We start from the raw sequence: 22,102 nt of genomic DNA, 5'->3' as shown, positions 1-22,102 counted from the left end.
TAGAAATGGAAAAACCTTTAATCGTTAGATGACTCATACCTACTAAATTTCCACATCTTTTGTTTCTCCTTCCTTTTCTTTAACATTACAGTGAAGAAGTATCAAAATGTGTCAGCATTTCTTGCTTGTACAGCACATCCTTTAACATTTCATATATACAGACATTGGGTTCTAAAAAAAATAGACAAGTGTAGACATTTTTTAAAATAAAACGAATATATCCAGCTCCATGCCAGAGCTGAATGTCTGTGCCACAGCGACTGTAAATCACGAGTCATGCAGTTGAGCAATCTTCAGCAGTTTTTCAGGATGTGGCTAAACTCTCCTGTCTGAATGTCTAAAACCAGTGACACTTTTAATAATGCTGCCCTTGCTTTGCTGCAGCTAAAATGTAGAGTAAATGCATGTTTTCAGAAAAACAAAAAGAACAATTTAACCACCTTTCGAATTAGATATCTGCTTTCCCCATCTGATTTCCTGTAACTTCAAGTTGTCATAAAAAAGGCGTGTTAGTGTCACGGTACTGCCTTGGAAACAAGAAGAAGGGCTGTCAGTTTTTTTTCTTTTTTATATCTGCATTTGCATTATATTCCTGTTAATGGATACATATACAAGGAAAAGACAACAAGAAAGACACTAATCCTCTTTCTTGGGCATGCACTGTTAAAACGCTATCTTGACGTTGATAATGATTAACACAAGCAAGTGGAATAAATGCCCACTCGACTCGATCCATGTGACAAACGTGTGGTGGTGACATTGTAAAATAGAGGTGATCTTCATGTGAATCTTTTTCATTCGTTCTGTGGTGAACTTGTACAACTATTAAAAACATTATTTACACACACAGATACAGTGCCAGTCTTTCACATAGACTTCACCTAGTACTCCTCCGATACTGCGTCTGACAAAATGTTCCTGCTGGGGCTCACGGGGTTGTGGGTGTCACTGTGTGCACACAGTACAGGTGGGGTGGGTGTGGTTGTTGAGGCCTGCTGGGAATGCTGCAACTTCTTCCTGTTGATCTTCCTCTCCTTGGCACGTCTGTTCTGAAACCAGATCTTCACCTGAGACATACATGCATGAGATATCAGCATCAAGAACGTTTCTCAGTTAGGGAGCATTATGGCTTGTTCCCTAAACAACATCAAAAGAAACAGCACATCATTATCGTTTTCATTTCTTCTATAAATCGCTTATTTGCTGCATTAAAAGGAAGTTGAAAACTGCAGCGACTTTGCTTTCTGTGGTAACGTTCCCTTGCCTTGCTTCATCTACTTGAAATTTAGTAATCTCTGACTTTCCCAGAATTACTCTGGGAGCTACAACAATTGCACTCAGCTGTGGTTTTAAGAAGCTGCAAGGGCAGGCAGAAGAAACAACAAGAACAGCATAATGACAGTAAGATTGAGGGTTTCACCATTAACACTACTTATGCGTTTGGCCACATATGTTAACATTACGGTTTGCAGAATTTGTTTTTTTCTCTGGAGCTCGTTTCTCCAGAGGGGATTGTTTGAGAACATTGTGCTCACATGTGCTGCATTAGTAGAAACCCTACACTTAACCATGGGAATAAGTAAAATACAGCACAGTGGTAATAGATGGCCTGCAGATGCAGGGTTTTTTTTCTAATGCACAATAACATCAACAAAATAAATCCAAGCTCCACCTTCCCTGTTATCTCACATAAGAAAAAAAAAGAAACCCACAAATGAGATAATAACCCTGTAACACAAAGTTAATGCCATATTTGAGATCTGTGCATCATCAGTGGTATACTGTTTACAATCAGATATCTGCAGTATATGCAGATTTATGCGGTGAGCATGAAATTCCACAAAAATGCCAAGATCATTTTTGTTATACCCCATGTGTGTTTATACACATGGGGTATAATAAGTATTGAACACATCACCAGTTTTCAAAGCAAAATATATTTCACATGGTATGAAATTCTGACCAGATGTCAGTAACAACCCAACCAGTCTGCACATGCAAAGACAAATTAAACTGCGGATGTCCATAAACTATGTGTAATAATAAGAAGTGACACAGGGAAAAAGTATTGAACACATTTACTGACATTTATTTAATACTTCGCACAAAAGCTTTTGTTGGTGATGACAGCTTCAAGATGCCTCCTGTGTGGAGAAACTAGTCGCACACAAACAGAAATTCAAATCCTGAAGGCTCTGTTGGCCTCTTCTATGAACTCTGGGGTTTAGTTCTTTCTATAGATTTTCAACTGGATTCGGGTCATGTGATTGGCTGGGCTATTTTTAGCAGCTTTATTTTCTGTTTCTGAAACCAGTCAAGAGTTTCCTTGGCTTTGTGTTTGGGATCATTGTCTTTCTGAAACGTCCACCCCTCGTTTCATCATCATCATCCTGGTAGATGGCAGAAGATTTTCCTCAAAAAAGTCTTGGTACATATTGTATTTCATCCTCACACCTCTTAATTCCTGGTGTTTGGGGTCTAATGCATTGCACCTATTGACCTCTAACAGGCTGTATTTGCAATCCATAGAGTTCAGTCATTCTGACCGACTATATGCCAAGTTTCAAGGGCTATGTCTAATTTGTTCAGATTAAAATATCGAGCATATTTGGCAAGATAGATTTCTTTGAGATAAAGGTTAAACTCCGGTAACTAAAAAAAAATGTCATTATTTTGTGGTTCTGGCTTTACAAGGTTAAAAAAAATTAGGGCATATTTTTTATACCCCTAACATAAACATGTTAAATTTGCAGTGACCTTCCTTATTATTGTCACTCACAAAAGGGGGTGACAAATATATACTTCTTGGCCTTGGCCTATAGATTTGTTCGGGCAAACCATGGGGGGTTTGCCCGAACAAATCCCACATTCTGTTTCCTAACTGAGTTTCAACAGTAACGAAACACACTCTGTCTCATTGCTTCATGGGGTTTTTCTGCTGTGAGTTTAGTTTATCTCATTCGTTCCTCTTAAGGAGGAACCTAAAAAAAGAAAAACAGAACATGTGGTTGGCTACTTTAAAAGTGTTAGGCGTTTGTAATTCTTTGAATGTGAAGAGAGAACGCAAAAGTTACAAAGTCTCACTGTCCTAGACAGTTTCTATATATTTTCTACATTGACCGTTTATTTACTCTAATCTTCTCACCTGCCTCTCGGAAAGGCTGAGTGCCATTGACAGCTCTGACTTCCTTCTCATTGTGATATAGCGGTTGAACTGAAACTCTTTCTCAAGCTCCATCCTTTGGTGGTCAGTGTACACCACCCTGTACTTGTCCTTAGTGCGAGTCTTCCCACCTAAATCAGACAAAAAAATTGCTTTTTAGTAAAAAATCAATAAATATTAAGAATAGTAAACATAAGCACAAAAATAAAGACAGTGAATGTAAGTAAATAGAGTCATTTTTTATTCATGTGTATGGCCCACATCTTTTTCAGGAATTAATAATTTTGTGTCAGTGAGTCACGAAATGTGTGTGTCGTGACCAAACAGTCTGGTGCCACGTTCAAGTTCAGGCGCCACTTAAAACCTCATCAATTCTACTAATCGTGCTCACACTATAACGAAGGCAAAGACTCCCCACTGCATTGCATCAGTGCTTCTCCTTATCACCGTGAGTGCTGTCTACACAGCTCTTTACATAGGCAGCTATTCATTGACACGCATGTTCACATACACACTCAAGAAACTAGGAGTCACAGTTATTGATCAGAAAACTAGCTCATGTGACAGCATTGATCCAGCCACACCCACACACACAGATACACACAAGAGGGTTAAGAGAGGGTTAGCCTCTAGAGGAGACTTCGTTTAACTTCTGCAGACTTCCTGCACTTCCAGTGTTATCTATCCAGTTTGTCACCATCTCACACCCACCCAGTGGACAGAGAGGGTGGGGTGTGAGACTTGTGTAGACTTCATGGCCTCCACTGTTAGCTTTGCATTGACATCTCACAGCATGATTGTCCAAAGAGAGGCGAACACCTTGATGAATGTGCGCCTGCTGAAGTTGGGTTTGTTTTTCACTTAAAACAGGTTTGCATGTGTTTCTCATGTGTTACCCATACTTGTACGTTTTTTTTTTTTAGGTTTAGTTAGTCATGCAACCACAGTGACAGCTACAAAGGTAACCCAGGAGGTTGTGTAATCTCCTTCCCCTATAGGATGTGTCTTATCAAGATGCTGCATTTCCTGTTTGTGTCACTCGTTAACACTTGTTAACACAGTGACAGCTAATATGTGATCAGTCGCGAGAATGAAGAAGAAGAAGAAGAAAAAAAAACAGAGACAAGTGCGTTTGAAGTACTCCAGATAACAGATATTTGTATGCACGAAGCAACTTTAGATGAAGATGTTACAAATGTTCTTTATATCTGTATAATTCACTGAATACATTATGCAGACCAAAATAAGCCTATGATTAAGAATAAGTATGACAAAGTAAAGTCCCACCTGAAGTTGTTTGTTTAACGGGCTCCTGTGGTCTTTTCCTGGGAATGAGGGGATCCTGTCCAGAGATGAAATTGTAAGGGGTGAGCGATCCCCCTCCAGCGGCGGAAGGAACGTTGCTCAGATCCGGGTAGGTGAAGTTGACCTGCGCGGTGTTGGGGCTTGACCCCGGGAAGCTGTAGGGATACTCCTCCCGGGGCGCGTAAAGGGGGTTCCAGGTACTTGCCGACAAATCACCGACTCCCGTGACGTGATGGTGGTAGCTGGGGAAGTCATACGGAGGCGGAATGTACTGACTGTTCAGTGACAGAGCCTGAGCCGTTTGTCTGATAGAAGCAGAGCTCGGGTACATCCCGGTATCCTCGCTCGACAGGTAGGGTGAATCTCTGGAAGACCTGGAAAAATCAAACCTCCAAGAGCATGTTAGGCCCCCGAGTTTATCTTCAGCAAGCTCTGTTTTCATTTCAGTCTAAGGTTCAGGCTACCTGTGCAGTAAGACTACACACCTTTATAGATTTACTGGCAAGGAGTTCGAAAGTATCATCCTGACGTCACGCTTTACCTGAGACTCACCTGCCTGCTGGTCTTTGCGACGTCAGGGCAATGACCCCGATTTACCAGGTTTGCCCTGATGAATCATTTTGATAAGGCGGTACAATGTGTGGAATGCGTGGGAAGTCCATGTGCCTCCGCGTGCATGTATATAGGGGGCTTAGATTCAGCGCAGAGACTACAGGCCAACACCAATAATAATAATAATAATAATAATAATAATAATAATAATAATACGGACAGAGGTGGAAGGAAACAAATACACAAACAAACAAGCAGGAAAACATACCACTATATGTTTGTTTGTTTTTTTCAAAGCAAGGAAAATTTTAAAATATAAAATTACATATGTTGAAAAATGATCAGGTCAGGATTTCCGGTTACGCATAAAGACCTCGTCTAGCCATGCCGAAGATTGAAAAAAATGCACATTCATTTATTAATTTATATTTTTATTTTGATATAGTTTAGCTTCTTATTTTAAAGCTTAAATGTTGTTTTTCTTCACTGTCAACTTAATCTTCATACACTAAAAAGAACTTAATTATTCAACCCCAATAAACATGCAAGTAAAACATTTGAGTAAGATACAACTTAAATATATAAAATTAAAGGTTTATTTACTCAAATAAGAAATCGTGAGGAAAAACGTGCATTGTATGAACTAAATGTAAACCAATCAAGCATATTACATTTGCATACTGTATTGAAAAAAACATGGAAAATGTACATGTAATTAAATTAGTTAAAGTCCATATTTTAATTCTATACATCACAGGAACATTAGAACATGTAGAAAACATAGCTGTAGAAATGGGCTGCTTCCCTTCAGTGGCAGCTATGGCTCTGACCAGATAATACACTTCAGTATCATCATTATGGCAAATATAAAGAATTTTTTATTCTCTTAAGCTGTTTAATATACATTTGTAGTCCTTCAGACTACATAGGTTTTTCTCCTATTTTGTCTTTTTCTTTTTTAGTTTCTCACAAAACAAAATCGAACATGGTTCTCCTTTGTAACTCTTTGTGTTGTGAGCTTGATTAACCAGAAAAACAAATGATAAAAATCCTGAAAAACCACTCCAGTGCTCTTTATCATTTATAGTCTGCTCTGATGTAAGACCAATAGTGACATAGGTCAAGCAAAAGCAAAGTTGCTTTGCTCCCCGCTATGTCATGGCTCAAAACGTCCATATGAGGGCAGCAAAAAGCTGAATAATAGCAGATAACTTTCCTGGTTTGGAGTCTTTCAAGTTCAGTCATACAACTGACCTGTCGTTAACAAGATGCACACAGTTTATTTGTCATCATCATTCTCACTGTTAGCTTTTTATTCTTTCCATCTTCTGTTGACACTGTGCCTTATGCTATATATTGCACTTATCAAGTCCGTGCATGAGGTCCTCTATATAAAACGATCATAAAAGATTCATGTCACTATCAAGATAATCATTCTAAGCTACAGTGCCTATCAGCTGTTAGCAGGAAGCTGGCTGAAGTTAATGGAAATGGCCTGATCATTAAGGAAATTGCAACATAAACATGAAAACATATCATCCAACGCTTGAAATACATTGATGGCGACCACAATGCAAGCCAGCTTGCCTGAAAATAAATAAATGTGGTAAAAGCACTTATGAGGGTATGTCTTAATGTACAAAGTAAAGTTTGACCTCGATAAACCCTAAACATTTCTATTACTGTATAGTTATAATTCCATATATAGAGATTTAGTTTAAATCTGTTTAACCTTAAGATGCCTGTTTCCTTTTTTAATCTATTCAAAAATCACCGCTCCAAAAAGAGAGCTGGTATAAGGAATGTTTTACCCTTTACAATCAGCATCATGGTAAGTTATATATTTAGTTTAAATTTAAGCCAACCACACTCCCTAAATGCAAAATAGATAGCAATGCATTGTTGTTTTGTTGTCTGTCCCACTTTGTCTTCTCTTTTTTGACAATGTGTTAGACACCATGCAACTAAATTGCACTAAGATGTGAGTGTAGAGAGAGGGCGCGGATGCAGTTTCTGTCATTTCTCCTCCAGTAATCTCATTCATTCCCATAACTAGTTCTTGGAGTAACAGATCAAACAAATCGTTCCATTTGAACAGTAGCCCTAAACTAAATATCTGTAAATTGATCACAACATTTGGCTAAGACAAGCAGAAACTCTTTTGCACTGGAGAAGCCTGAACCATAGAAGGTTTTCTGTTTTTGGTTTAGTTTATAAACTAGTTGATTAACCATTAACCATTGTTAACAATATTGCTTCACGGAAGGAAACTCTGGGTTTGAATCCAGCACCCAGCTGGGGCCTTTCTTTGTGGTGTTTGTAGGTTTTCCTGTCGTTGCATCATGGGTTCTCTGTGGGTACACAGTTCCACAATCTAAAGTCATGCATCTTATGTTAACTGGTGATTCTAAACCGGCTTTAGGTGTGAATGTGAGCTGTCTGTTTCTGTGTCTTAGCGAGTGATAGCAGCTTCACCAAGTTGTATGTCGTCTTTTGGTGTATATTAGCTGGGATAGGCTTCAGGGCCCCTAAGACGCCAAACTGGATAAGGAGAAGAAAGTGGATGGATGTGTGTTTGCGGCGGGGTGTAGTTTGCAGATCAGCTGCAGTGGGGGTGGGGGGTGGAGTAAAGGGTTCAGGAAATGGCGTTAGGGGAGGTTGACCAACACAGCTAGCCTTCCCTATTTCAGTAGGTTGCTGAGACTTGACAGGAGTTGTTGTGTGTGGTGTGGAGCAACAAAGGCAACTGGAAGGCTGCGCTAATAAAAGCCCTGCAAATAAATATCAGCTGACTTGTAAGGCTGTGTTCTTCGGGTCCTTTTGTTATCGTGTTTTATTATCTCATATGTGATGATGCTGTTATGATGATGTTATATGTTGTATTGCTTCATCTTGATTTTTGCTATCTCGTCTATCTCGAATGTCTATCTCGAATGTCTTATAACTGTGGTTCATTCTCAGATTTAGTCCCATCACATTGCCGAAATCAAGCTTTAAGGTGCCCGAAAGTCATATATCCTTTATCGGGACAACTTGAAATGGAGGCAGCCGTAGTTCAAACATTTCTGTCAGTCTTCATCTATCAGAGGTCCAGCAGGTTCAGCTCCAGGTCTAGAGTATATATGCTCCCTGCCTCTCCAGGTCTTTGTCTCAACTCTTGTACCTCTATAATGGCCTGTGCTTGACAAACACAGCGGTGTAACTTTTACCTTTTCCTGAAACCCAGCAGGAAAACAAGCGTATAGTGTGTTTGCACTGCTTTGCACTCAAGCTATAACACTAATTCAGATCAGCAGTGAGAGAAACTACTTGTTAGCTGCTGACAGGCTGAAGAGACTCAGTATTGTTGAGGCAGAATATTTTGGAATCCCACTTGTTAAGAGCTGCTCCACTCTGTGGGGGTAAACAAGGACTGCTGCCATATATAGAGCAGTAGACATCCCGTTGTGGACTCTCTCCAGCACTGCTTTGTAAAAAGATGCTAAAATTATACATCTCATGCTGATAAAGAATCGTGTGTTCATGAGTGTTTACATACGTGACTGACGAGCACGTTATTGCTGTATTACTGCCTTTTTATCTTTTGGGTCTACAGTTTTATTGACATTACAAGCAATGAAACGCCTACAAATAGATTCAAGAGTTCAAATAAGTGGATTTAGAGCAGGTTTATTGCAAGTAGGTGCTAATTACATAGGTAGAATTAGAAAGATGTAAAAGGAGGAACTGTCCCTGTGTGGTGTTGCTCCCCTCCTATCTAATAACTGGAGGGGGCTTGCTGGCACTCTAATTAGTGCGAGCAGGTCTTTTAGATTTGCCCTCTCAATTAAAGGAGAACATGTTAGTTTCCAATTTAGCTCCTGTTCCCCTCCCCTCCCCCCATCTGCCCCAACCTGCTTGTTAGATAGAACAGGTCTTTATTCAGCTGCAGTGTTGCGTAGCGAATCTCAGATCATCCTCTCATATCCTGGGAAAGGATTGAATTAGGAAGAAAGCTAGTATTGAGAGCAGACATATTTACATGGTTTTGCTTGTGTTTATAAAAGAGAGGATAAAAGGCCAAGGGAAAAAAAGGGAGAAAGAGGGAGTGGGGATGGTGGGAGTTGTTGAGTTATTTCATGCAGGGGAAAAAGAAAACACGTGAAAAAAATATGATATAAAAAGCGATGTAAAAAAAAAGTTGGTTCACTAAAGCTAAAGTCCCCACTTTTAACCACTTTTATACCTGTTTTTAAGAGTGTGATTATGTAAGGGAAGTTATTTTTCCTGAGAAACTGAGACTTCCATGTTTGTTTCCAAAGCAGGGTGCAATCAGCGCTGCCAAAATCTTTTTTTTTTCTCCTGGCTGGACCACTCACTCACTCTCTCACTCTTTCTCCTCCTTTTTATTGTGTTTGTTGTTTTATGGAGGGGGTTAGATGCGGTCCAGATTGCCGTTGCCAATAGAGACAGTCTCAGTTCACCTCCACTCCATTCATAAACAAATCGCTCCGGCTCAAACCTCTGAGCCTCTACCTTAGAACAACAAGCAGAACTGGATTTGTATTTTGAAGTTTCGTCGCCCTGCTAGAAACTTCTTGCTTTCTGCTTCAGCTCTGTTTCACTGCTCCCTCCCTCCTCTCCCTCGTCCTGCTCTCTCTCAGCTTCAGCAGGGGTGGACACTGGCGCTCTGCTTAGTGTGGATCTGTCAGGGGTGGAGTGTGCACAGTTTGTGTGTGCGTGTGTGTGCATGTTTCTGTTGGGAACTTTTTTTTTCTTAGAACACTCTTTCTGAGTGTGAGAGTGGAGAGAGAGAGAGAGAGACACCCGCGGTGATGTGATTTGACTAAACAAACAGCCGGGCTCACTGCAGTACCTCCTCCAACGGACTCCTGGGACAGGAGAGATTAACCTCAGAGTGAACATCAGAGGGATCTATACATTTGAAGCAGCAGCCCCTGTAGAGACATCTCACTGGAAGTCTCTCCAATTTCCTTCTGCTGGCCGGCAACCTTCTTGGTCAAAGAGGAAAGATTCTTCTGTGTTTCTGGGGTTCGTCTGAAGGTAAGAAGCATACTTCTCTGTCACCGTCAAGTATTTTAGTATAAGTTCCAGCTGCTCGACAGCTGCTGGCAGAAGTAAAAAAGGGCTGTGCAAAGTGTTGAAAATTCACTTATCCTGTACGGGAAGCCCACTGTGACAGATTGACTTTCACAGCCATCTGACATAGATGCACTTCATCCTGAACACTGGACCCAAGTTTCTTATAGCTTTTTTAAACAAAAAATCTGATTCGATTTGACAAGAGAACAACTGTATGTCTTTGTGATGTTGTTGCTGTCTCTTGGTGGTGTTCGTTACCCACATACTTGTGTGTGTGTGTGTGTGTGTGTGTGTGTGTGTGTGTGTGTGTGTGTGTGTGTGTGTGTGTGTGTGTGTGTGTGTGTGTGTGTGTGTGTGTGTATACACAACAGCCATTGCAACGCTGCGTGAAAGAGCGTAAGCAACCTGTTCAAACATCAGCAAAGTGATGGCTTGCATCTCTGTACACAGCAACTGTTTGACACTTTGACATTGGACAACTTTAACATTGTTTATTTTCCCACTAACAGAATGCATTTGACAAGGTGTCCCGGGGTCTAGCGTACACACAAACACAGTAGGGTTTATAGTACAAGCTGTTTGTACGCTCTCCACTTTGTGCTTCGCTGCTAAAGGGCTTGTTTGTACAGCCCTCTTCAGTCACCCAGAGTGAACCAGGGGTCCTCTACACCAAACCATTGGTCACTTTCCTCCCTTTTCAATCTTCTCTGCATTGATTCATGGAGAAGCTCATTGAAGAGCAATGGCTGTGAACTGATATCAGCATCTATCACTGTCAACAGCATCCTCTTTGGAGGAATTCCCTTTAAGTGTTAACACATACCACCCTAAATTTATAGTTGTGTTACTCAGTCTCCCTTTTGTAATGTAGATATGTCGTAAAACCAGCAACCTGGTCTCATCTCAAGAATGCCGAGTCCAGCCGGCATAATTAGTTGAATCATCGCTTCCTGTTCATCAGAAGATTTTAGTAGCTGGAACGAGTTATATTATAGCACTGTGAGCCATTTTAATGGCTGTGACACATGTGGCATACATGTCTTTTCAGTATATTCCAACACATGTTTTGCACCTGAAAGCCTTCCTGCCTGACTGTTGTGTATGGTGACTTTTGGTATTTGTTGTTGGGTTCGTTAGCTGCACATTCATCTTCTGCATACAGGGGACCTTTTTGACATCTGCTGTAATCAAAATGTTGTTGGCATGTGTTTTGTGGATGCTCTTCTCCTCCTCTACAGACAGGAGTGTCCTTTTGAAGTTTTTGATCTTCTCTGGCGCTGTGGATGTTTCACTCCAGGCACTGTCTGGCATTGTTTTTGTAGATGAACCACTGGAAGACTGCATGCATGTCATACTTTTACCATTAATGGTGCTAGACTGCATTGCATTCGTTTCATAGCTTTAAAGTCGGCTTCTACTTTCACGGCACCAACTTATAAAACACTTGATCAGCTGTGACAAATCTTTATTGTAAGATTTGCAAAACTTAGTTTAATTTTGACTCTGACAAGTGGGGATTTTCCTGTCTTGCGTCAGGCTGCTGGTATGTACTCCAGCGGAGTGCTCCTCTCCGGCCCCGATGAAGTGCAGCCCAGCCGGCTCCATTCCCCCTGGCCCGGACCTAATCCGTCGACATCAGCTGTTTCCTGGCTCTCTAGGCCTTCTGCATGCCAGCAGCTTTGAGAAAATGTGCTTCACATTATGACCATGCAGAAAGCATGCCAGGAGTCTCATTTAACTCACATGTGCAGATATGTAACATTTTGAGCTCAACAGCAACTTTTGAAAAATACTGATCCCATTCTGTCCTGTTTTCATTTATCCTCTGTGACTTCAACTCAAAGTTGAGCAACCCTCATCTAAAAAAACTTGTTTACAGAGGAAACACTGAGTTAAAATACTTACACACTCTCACATCATGTTATCGTGACACGGATTGGTTCGTTTTTCAGATTCACAGAACAAACTCTGACTCATCCCCTGGTGGACACTCATTGGCTTACTCATTATCCACCACCAATATTTTTTGAATGAGCTGTTGCTTTTCTTAACACTATCAGTCTAGAGCCTCTTTTTACGTCGCTGGTTCTTTCATGCTGTACTTAGATTTTATACTTGAGTCACACAGCTTTAATGAAAAGCACCAAGTGGTGCTGCAGTAAAGCATCCTGTATGGCTGTCCATCTGGCCTCCCCCTCATTGTTTCCCTCCCACTCACACAGAGCTGTCAGGCAGCTGCATCTCATCTTAAGACAGGAAGTGAGTTTGTTCATTGAGGAAACATTCATTTGATTTATTATATATATACTCTTGTCGCACAATAACAAACTTTTGAAAGGGGATCAGCCTAAAATCGCAAAGAAGGGTGTCATAATCATGGAAAAAAAAAACATTGCACTGTGAATACAGTACAGAAAAATACTAGAAGACTATTAAGAGACTACTTCCTCCATAATGACTTATCTTGTTGTAAACACCCAGTCACGTTCCAGGTTTCCTCAGATCAAGATTTAGTAACATTTTAACTAAGATCTAATAACAGCTGCTGAGTTGTCGCTAAAGGGAAATAACAGCCTGACACAAATGAGCTTGTTGTATCTTTTGATGCATTTCTGAAATAAATATTTTTTATTTATTTATGTAACTAAATGCAGTTTGACATAAGGCCAGTATAGAGCATGGGACTGATGTGCTGCACACAGTTTATACCTATTGCTTATTTCCAACCCTTGTCTTTTGTTGGGCTTTTTGTGCAAAAAGAAAATTTATATCATTCATTTACATAAAACCACAATACACTTTGAATGCAAAACTACACTAAATCCACATATTACAAAAATATAGTGTAAAAAAAGATAAATAAAGCTTAAATAAGTGTAAAACCAAGAAACTGATGAGAAAGGTCCACTACATCTTTCCCTTGTTTTCAGTCTATGTGCTAAGCTAAGCTAATCAGTACCCCCAGAGTTGCATTAATGTTTTCACTGAACTCTTTGCAAAAGATGAAAAATATTTATTTCACAAAATATTGAGCTTTTATTTAAAGTGTAGGACTTTGACTTATAATGTGGTCTTTTTTTATTGATTTTCCTGCCTTTACTCAAGTAAATGACTTGACAGCTGTGTCCAACCTTGTATGAGTGTAACATTAGTAAGGTGTTATTATGAGTTCCTCTCTGGATTTATTGCATAAGGATTAATACAGGCTTACTTTCAACAGGAAGTTTTGGTCTCCATCAGATTCGTTTAAAGCACCAGGCTTTCTCCCTGGAATTTGTTCTGTCCTCTCTCCAACAAAAACATGTTGGAAATGGTGATGCAGTGCAATGAGAAAGGAGGATAAAGGAAAACAGTCTTTTGTGAGATAAGAATATTTTGCACAGTTAAAAATGAAGGAGCATTTTGTTAAGTTAATCTGCACAGTTTAGCTTCACTGAAAGCAAGACACAAAAATGTGGGAAACTGCACAGCAGTTAAAATTACAGAATTTATGCACAAATAGCACAAGTTATCCACTAAAAAGAAATTCCCTGTGACTGTTATTCTTCCTTCTCCGTCTCCTTGGGTTTTTTTTTTTTTTTAGGTAAACAGATGGAATTTAAAGTCAGTCAGTCCTAATTGTATTCAGCTGTTTCAATTTCTTTCTTTTTGGGAGGGAGTGCAGGGACTGGAAGTGTGTGTAGGCGTATTTCATTTCTCATGAGGCAGGGGGTCTCATATCGTGCAGCAAAAAAGGAGGGTACCACAATGAACATGGGTGGAGACGTTTTTGGAGGAAAATCTTTGAAGGATGTTGTGTCGCTTATGCTAGCAAATGTATCTGCATGAGCTGCATTATCTGTATACCCTATAAGCAATTTTATTGAGTTGACTGGCAGTGACAAAATCACATCCAGCTGATTTGAAAGAGGAAAACTGACTTCAATGACAGAGGCTGCTTAAGTTTGTAAATCGTAATCCCTTTTTCCTTCATTTTGGTTCCTGAAAAGTCATTAAATTGATCTCAAACGCTAGCCACATCTAAGGCTGTCATTCTACATCCATGGGTTTCACACAGAAGCTCTTTACATCTCCCCCGACTGCCACTACACACAGCATTTACAACTCTGTTTAAAAGGCACTGAACCAAAATCCGCAGTCTCCCAAACATGTGTTGCCTCAGCATGAGTATAGAGTTACTTTGGTTTCTGTGATAAGACCTCACAAGCACTGTGTCCAAATACCGAACAGAAGGAAACCTGTTACAGGAGTACTAGGCAGATTTTTCAGTGCTGATAATGCAAACTTGAGATGGTTTCAGTGCAGCTGTAGCTTTTTAAGTTTCAGCGTACAAGCACTTTTTGTCCAGCAGAGACTTTTCTAATAGTCTAACAGTTTTCTAATAGTGTCCTGCTGCATAATAGTGAAACCTACTTTGAGGTCAGAACAAGTGAGTCACACATCTGAAGAAACCTTTTTAGTCATGACCACAAAAACACAAAAAAATGCCCTTTATACAAGTTGGCTGGCATGAAAATACATCATGACACCTAAGGCTCTGGAGTGGAAAGACATGTGGGGTATGACATGTGCATTATTGGCAAATGGCAACTGTTAGATCATCAGTGAGTGAGAGGTTAGAGATTAAATTTGTTTAGTTTGTTAAAGATGCTAAAATTAGATAGATGAGATCAACTGGAAGGACACTCAAAAAGTGCAGTTATATCTTTAAAGAAAGTGACCCTGATTCAGACCAACGTTTAAGAGCTGCTCCCTGTGTGCTCTAAGCTTTCTGCCGAGGCTGAGGAGGGTGTGCAAATTTTCCGGGCAGTAAAACTGCTTTATTCACACGTGGACTCAGTAGGAGATTATATGGACTTTAACCTGGGGAATGATAAGGTAAAGTCTTCTCCTGTCATTTTTATGCAGATGATCTGCATTTACATTTCAGTAAAAAGAAATGATATCAGGACATAAAAGCATCGATATGCTTAATTTTTTTTAATATTTCAGTGAAAGTAAAACTAAGGCAATTGTGTTCAGACCCAGTGGTGATTGTGCTGATCCTCTCTTGGACTTGGGCCATATGTAAAACCCACAATAACCAACCTTAAATGTCAAACCTGAGTCTGATCTTAAACTAGATAAGGAGATGAATTCTCTCACAGAGGCTTTTATCCAAGGTGAAATCTTATCAGTTTTACAACTCATTTGAAGAGTTACACTTCCTTAACAACATTTTATTTGCACAGTTGTCAAAATGCTGCTAATCTTTAATCAAATACTTATAAAGAGGAGCGACTTTTCCACTCAGCCTCCTTCCCCTGACTCCCCAGTCGTTTTAGGATTCTTTTAACATTTTTATTTATTTTAAATCAGCACCAAGATATATGGCTGAGCTATTGACTACACATTTCACATCAAGGTCATTGAGATTTGTGGAGTCTCTAAGATTAAACTGAATACCAGTTGCAACTGTGCTTTTTTTCTCTGGAGTCATCTCTGCCCATATTAGGTTGAGAATTAGCTGTTTGATGTTTTGGTGTAATGTACAAAGTGCTGTATGAATAAAACTGGATTGGATTCAGACATCATTATTCTTAGTGGTCTTCCAATGTCTTGAGGAGTTCAGGGGTGCAGTGCATGAATGAAACACTTCTGGAATAACTGAGTAAACATCATGAGTCGCAGCCAGTATGTTTGATCAACGTGCACTGCAAAGTGCAGATCAGACAACTTGAAGCCTTTCAGTGAAGAGTCTTGGCAAAGAGAGTCTTGATAGAGAGACGGGTCCCCACATTTGAAGGGAATCACTGATTACAGGTCAAAGTATTAACTCTGTGTCATTCTAGTATGCCACTTTTAAGCATGTTATGGTATTTTTTCAAGTGCTTTCTGAGACATGAGGACTCTCCTCCCAGTTAAGAGCAGGTCATCTCACCAGATACCCTGGTGGTCAGTGTCCTCTGTGATCCCTGAAAGAAGAGCCTCGTTTCCTTTTTCGGTAATTTGACCCTGGATCTAATGCCTGTAGCATTACAATATCTTTCTTTTTCTTTTTTTCTTTTTCTTTTTTGCTAGAAGATGATCTCAGAGTTTAAAAATAACATTTTTCCTGCTACTTTGAACTTAAACATTTATTTTTGATAGCATAATGCAACCTCTGTAGACTTTGGTAATCTTTTATTTACAAATGTAGATATAAGATGCACATTTCACTAGAAATTAAGAAAAAAAATTGTTGTATTTTTGTAGCATTTTAATTTGTGTCTTAAGATTAATTGCACTGCACTGATTTTCTTTTACGTAATCATCAAAGGACATCCTAGCTGCTTGTGTCTAGCTGCTTTTTTCTGCTGGTCCCTGGTTGCCAATAACATTAATTAATGTTACTTTAAATGCAATATATTGTTCCAAGATTATACTACAAATCAAAGAAAAGAACAATTTCCATTGCAGTTGTATTTGTAAATCAAAAAGTATTCAGTTTCACACAATCTCCAAAAGCAGTTCCTGCTAAAAATCAGTTGTATGAGATTGTAGCCGAACCTTTCATAGGGCTTCACTGTGCTATCATTTTTACAGCTCCTGTAATGTACAAAGTGTGCATTAGTAGAGTTATTGGAGTTGATGGACAATGAGGCCGCCTGGGGTGGGAATAGTGCATCATGGGTCTGCTACAGAGAGACCAGAAGGTTTTCCTCAGGGGGGATGATCAGTTCAAGATGAGTGATAAAAATGGAGGTTTATTTTAACAAAGAATCACTGGGTCAGTTTTTTCCCACAGAGCTTGCCAAGTCCTGCTGTTCAGAGATACGTCAGGAAAACGTCGCATCCTTCAAAAAACAAAAACTAAAAAAGACAAATGTGGCATGTGCATTTATTCTGCACTGTAGATAGTCTAATGATACACTGCATGCCCTATAAAAATCTTGATTGTCAGCAATAGTTCACATTCTGAGCTATAATTGTTTTCATTGGAAAGATGTGACTGCTAAATTGGAGAAGTTTGTGTTTTTTTGTATGGTGGCTTCCTGGGCACTTCAGCAGAGTAAACATCACAGTCTGTGATGCAAGTCTGCGTGTGTGCGCCTTCTGCTGGCTCACTCCGTTCTTTGATGTGGTTTTACCCATAAGGTATATTCCGTATGTTTGCGTGCTCCCTTTGCTGTTTATCCCACCGTCTGGTCTGGTGATGTGTGCAGTTTTTTTTGTGGTGTGTTAATGGTTTGTCATGCTTTGTCATTGGTTTAATTGGTCTATTCTTGCCTGCCGTTGTTTTGTTTCTGTTTCTCTGTTGTTTTTCATATCTGGTGGTGAGTTTACATCTTTCGTCTGTGAAGCTGGTGAATCAAAGAATGTTTTTTTCCTCCTTGTAGAAGTCTTATTGCTGTTAGATTTCTACTGATTGTTGTTTCTGAGCCTATTTGGATTGGTGGTTGTGATGGTCTGCTGTGTCCATGACACACATTTGGTTAACACCCACACAGGACCGCAAAATTTCCCAGAAACAGGAAGTCGGAGCCTTCCAGCTGCACTTTGGGAGGCTTTTCGAAAATCCTTCTCTTTTGTTAGAGATTACACTTTCCCCCCCCCTCCCTTTTTTCCAAGTGCAAGCGTACCCCCGCTCGGGAGACGCTCAAGCAAACAGTTTGCTACAAATGTGGTTCTGACAGTCGTTCCCACCTCATCGAGGACTGCTTTATCATTGCCAGATGTTTAACTGAAACATGGAGCTACAGTATATATAGATAATCCCTGGAGTGGGATTACGGGGTGCTGGGGACTGGCGTTTACACACTTAGCTGAATCCTGAGGCTGAGCGTGGGCTGCGTGCATCCCAAGGAGGTTGACTTTAGCATTCTTCCTCATTAGCTGGTGACACTTTGAGTGTAGTAGGATTGTTTATGAAAACTGGGAAGGGTCAATCAGCCACCAAATTCCCAAGCATCTGTGGGAAACCTCATGCAGAGTGATAAGAATTTATCCCCCATTGTGATTACTATGCCATCACTAACACAAATATCACTTGTGGTTTTTTGTTTGTTTTTTTTGTTGTTGTTGTTTTTTCCAGACCTCCAAGATTACTACAGGAATGCAGTATACCATTTCAAAGATTCAAAAGACACCAATAAACATCTGGGTTAGAAAAATGCTTTTGAGATCCTTTAAGATCCTCTACACGTTCTAATTCTCAGATTGAGAAGCCCTTCACTTAGTTTATGGACCTTTCTTACTGTAAATGACTCTTTTGCCTCTGTGGTGCAGACAAAGAGCTGTCCTGTGGTTCAGGGATCAAACTGTTACCAAGTGCTTTATTAACATCTCTGAAAGGTTGCCAAGCATTCTTGGCAGATTCACTAGTGGCCTGACCCTTTTAAGGCTTCATAACACTGTTTGTTCCCATCTCGCACAAAGATCTGACCAAGGCAAAGATGAGCATTAATCTCAGTGTTAAAAGTATCCCTCCTGTGGTAATGTTCACTCTCCTAACTCCTGTGTAAGTGGTCTTCTGACTCCTTTGGGCCATGATCCTTGAGAGCACATCCCACTTTGAGGTCAGTGGCTCCACAGTGTAGTGCTTTACACGTTTGCTTAACAAGCAAAAGATAATTGGTTTGAACCTGGAAGAAAGCACAAAAGGGTTCAGGAAGAGGATCCAGCATAAGAACTTTAACCAATCAAACACCCACTGTAGTGACTCCTGTGAGTATGGGGGCAGCTGAAAGTAGCTTTTCCCCCTCAGTGTTCTCTGGTCATGTTGTCCCAATGCCCATCAACCAGTGTTGGAACAACCAAACATTGTTTTTCTGTCCCTTCTCAAGCCTAATGAAAACACCTCGACTCTTGTTAATCTCAGCATGATCTCTGTTGTTTGATTTTTAGATGTGAATTTACATCCTGTAGTAGCCCTTAATGTACCAGTTTGGCTTGTTTTAGCAAACATATCATCAGCAGCCAGTCACAGAGCTATTTGTTTTGTTTTCATACTGCCAAAAGACACATGCCTTTGGCATCTCTGCGTTTGGCTGTTGTCGCTATCGTTGACACTGAGGTTACTAGTACTTGTAGAGTGCTGATGTATGGCTTCCTCGGCGGACCGGACCTTGTCGCATGTTGGCGGGGTCCCCCGGGGATGAGGTGACCCCTCCTCTTCTGCCGTCATCACCAGCAGGGTCCCCAGTGTATCAGCAGCCCTGGGAAAGTTTCAGTTTTTCTGTGGGAACGTGAACTGTACACCCAAATCAGTGACAAAAAGGGGAAAAGGCAGGAGAGGTCTGGCGAGTGTTTCTGTGTGTGTGTGTGTAAGTTGTATGTATGACAGGACTCTTGTACAGCATGTGTCTGTGTGTACATTATATGCATCCAGTATCCATTATGTGCCACTAAGAATGTTTACGTGCACATGTGAATGAACTACGACACAATAAAAACATAACATCTCTTTCACTCGCTCTTGCTCTCTCTGTCTGTTTCTCCTTCACCCTTTTTTATTGGAAGCAGGAGGCAGGGGAGGAAATGGACCAGTCATGTTTTTGGAGCAACTCAAGAGCTGTGAGCTTTTCGTTTTGGGAGCGGAAGTGCCAGAGGCAGTTAATTTAGAGAGACAACATGTATCTGGTTTGAGTAAATGTCCTTGGGTTAGTCACAGAACTTTTTGTGCTTCACCACCACTATCAAACTAATCAGCTGTGTCGTCTTGTTTAAACCTCAAAACACCACCTTTAGTAACGTTGTGCAGCTCGATGGATACAGCAAAGGAGGTCTTGCCAAAGATATTTAGTTGATGAATGAAGCGTGAAGCCTTTTTGTTCGTGATTAGATGGAGAGATGTAATCTTCAAAACATGTGTTCTATTATGTAATGCAGGAAAATGGCCCAGTTTCTTAAAATAGAGGTGGTGCAATTGGTGTACATTATCTTATAAAAATGTTAAATTGGGGAGCGATTTCTAGAGATACATTTCACAATTTTTCCATTGGCTCACTCCCTCTCTTCCTTCTCCACCCTCGCTCTTCCCAAGAATCAGTCTTCCGCCCTCTCTTTTTCCCACCCTCGTATAGGCCTGTGATCCATCCTTAACTGTTTCCAGACGCCTCTGTGCTGCAGGCCTTAACCCCTATCCTAAACATAACAGCAAACCACCTCTCCCCACTTTCCTTTGGCCTCTCACTGTGCTGTACAATTAGAACTTCAAGGTCTTTGATAACAGTTTCAATGATGGTAAGCATGGGTCAACTTTGACCCCCCCAAGTGCTGAATCCATTGATGCTGACATTGCTTTGCTGTACAACTCGATACCCTATTAGTAATGCCAAACCATAGCAACCTTTCAAAGGTTGCTTTGTCAGCAGCTTTTGTGACTGCCCTCATTTTTACTTTTGTTTTTAGCAAAACCAATTAATGGCTCAGCATGGCTGTGGAATAGCTCGGACGCAGCATTGTTGCCAGCGAGCGCGTTGCAAAGCCGAACACAGTGACCCGTTTGTTAGCGGGCAGAATGCTGGTGAACCGGGAACAAAAAGAGCCAGACATTGTTGCTCTGTCCTGGTGCAGCGAGGCATCAAATACCTGATGAGTTGCATCGGTACCTCAGTTTCTCTGTGAGGGCCAGTCGCTATTAAAGAAAGCAGCCTGATAACAAACTCAATACTTTTTGTTTCTATTTAGTGGGAGAAATGCATAGTTTGGTATCATTCTCTTTCATTTGACGCCGTTTGTTCTGACACACACGATTTATTTTCTCACTTAACCTGACTTTGTGGAGCCTGCGAGAGCAGAAACCAATCCATCATGATATGAAGCTCATCCTCACATGGACAGATATTAAGTCTGTTCAAGATTTGTCTTCATTGATTTGAATAGAAAACAGAATTTTGCTGTTGTGTTCATTTTCACTTAACTGTTGAGGCAAAATACTTCTGAAAAGGATCACTCTTGTTGTTTGTTTGTTTTTCTTTTTGCAGAACAAAGTGACTTGAAGGCCTCCGTGATGAGGAAGTTGACAGCTTCCCCGCTCCACCTAACAGTCACATTTACAGGTGAGGCCTAAATTTTACTTCAGCAACAAAAAGTGAAACTGTGTAAGAAGAAGCAAAAGTCATTTGCAGGGAAGCAAGAAGCTTGAAGCTAAGTTTGGATGGAGTATTTTACAATTAGGGGAAATAGATACTGCAAGACTGGGACTCTTTTATAACAAATCACACTTAATATGATTTGGATATCTAATATAACAATTTAATATAAAAAATGGATATAATTCAATGGGTTATAACTTATATCTTATTAAATTTGCAAAACATGTGGTCAGGATTATGGGGACAGCATGTTTCAGGTTTTATTAAGTAAGTATGAAGTCATTCTGTTCAGAATGTTTAAAGAATACAGCGACTTCTTCTGTGATTCATTAGCTGTGGGATTTCACAACACAACTGATGCATTCACTCACCTCTTTCAATTTAAATGTATTTATCAGTGACAAGGTGTCGTCGCCCTCCCACTAAATTGCTGCAGACAACTCACATCCTTCATCATTTAAAGATAGCGCAGGACTAACACTGTTGATTTAACCTTTCACCTCCTGCTGCAGTCTCTGTGACCTCCATCCTGACCTTTTTTTGTCTTGCTGTGCAAACTGCAGCTCTGCTGTGTTTCTGCACTGAGCTGCGCTGCCTGGAGATCACGCCCGGTGACAAAGAGTTTGTTCTGGCCGAGGGCTCCTCTCTTACCCTTACCTGCAGCGGCTCAGGGGAGACCACGTGGAAGTTTAAGATGGACGACGTGCCGTACTTTCAGCTGGAACCATCTAAACCGGGTCACCAGAGTTACGAGATCGTGCAAAGCGGAGCCACATCCAGCGTTCTGACGTTGTTCAATGTGAGCTGGAAGCACACAGGCGTGTATCAGTGCATTGATCAGCGCACGCGAGACACAGAGGAGGTGGCTGTGTTTGTCCCAGGTGGGGCCTGGTTTGCTTACCTTTGGTTTACCTTCCTGATTCAGAGTTTGCAAAGCTAACTG

At 40.6% G+C, this 22,102-nt stretch overlaps 2 protein-coding genes across 2 annotated transcripts in view; one reads left to right on the top strand and one right to left on the bottom strand.

Moving 5' to 3' along the window:
• Positions 1-118: 118 nt before the first annotated feature.
• LOC113029422 (homeobox protein CDX-1-like) lies at positions 119-5,035 on the bottom strand. Its single transcript, XM_026180288.1, has 3 exons — positions 4,451-5,035; positions 3,146-3,294; positions 119-1,067 (listed from the first exon to the last, which is right to left on the bottom strand). Exons 1-3 carry the CDS (start codon positions 4,908-4,910, stop codon positions 882-884), a joined length of 795 nt encoding a protein of 264 aa, XP_026036073.1. The 5' UTR covers positions 4,911-5,035; the 3' UTR covers positions 119-881.
• Positions 5,036-9,777: 4,742 nt separating this feature from the next.
• Positions 9,778-22,102, top strand: part of pdgfrb (platelet-derived growth factor receptor, beta polypeptide) — a 28,476-nt gene continuing 16,151 nt past the window's right edge. The window contains exons 1-3 of the mRNA XM_026192490.1: positions 9,778-10,063; positions 21,049-21,123; positions 21,723-22,040. Of these exons, the coding sequence (XP_026048275.1) occupies positions 21,075-21,123; positions 21,723-22,040 (367 nt within the window). The 5' untranslated portion in view covers positions 9,778-10,063; positions 21,049-21,074. The remainder of the gene's footprint in view (positions 10,064-21,048; positions 21,124-21,722; positions 22,041-22,102) is intronic.

Source organism: Astatotilapia calliptera, chromosome 2, assembly GCF_900246225.1.
Source record: "Astatotilapia calliptera chromosome 2, fAstCal1.2, whole genome shotgun sequence".
Classification (NCBI taxonomy): domain Eukaryota; kingdom Metazoa; phylum Chordata; class Actinopteri; order Cichliformes; family Cichlidae; genus Astatotilapia; species Astatotilapia calliptera.
The sequence above is the reverse complement of the archived record's forward strand: the minus strand, read 5'-3'. Positions and strand labels throughout refer to the sequence as shown.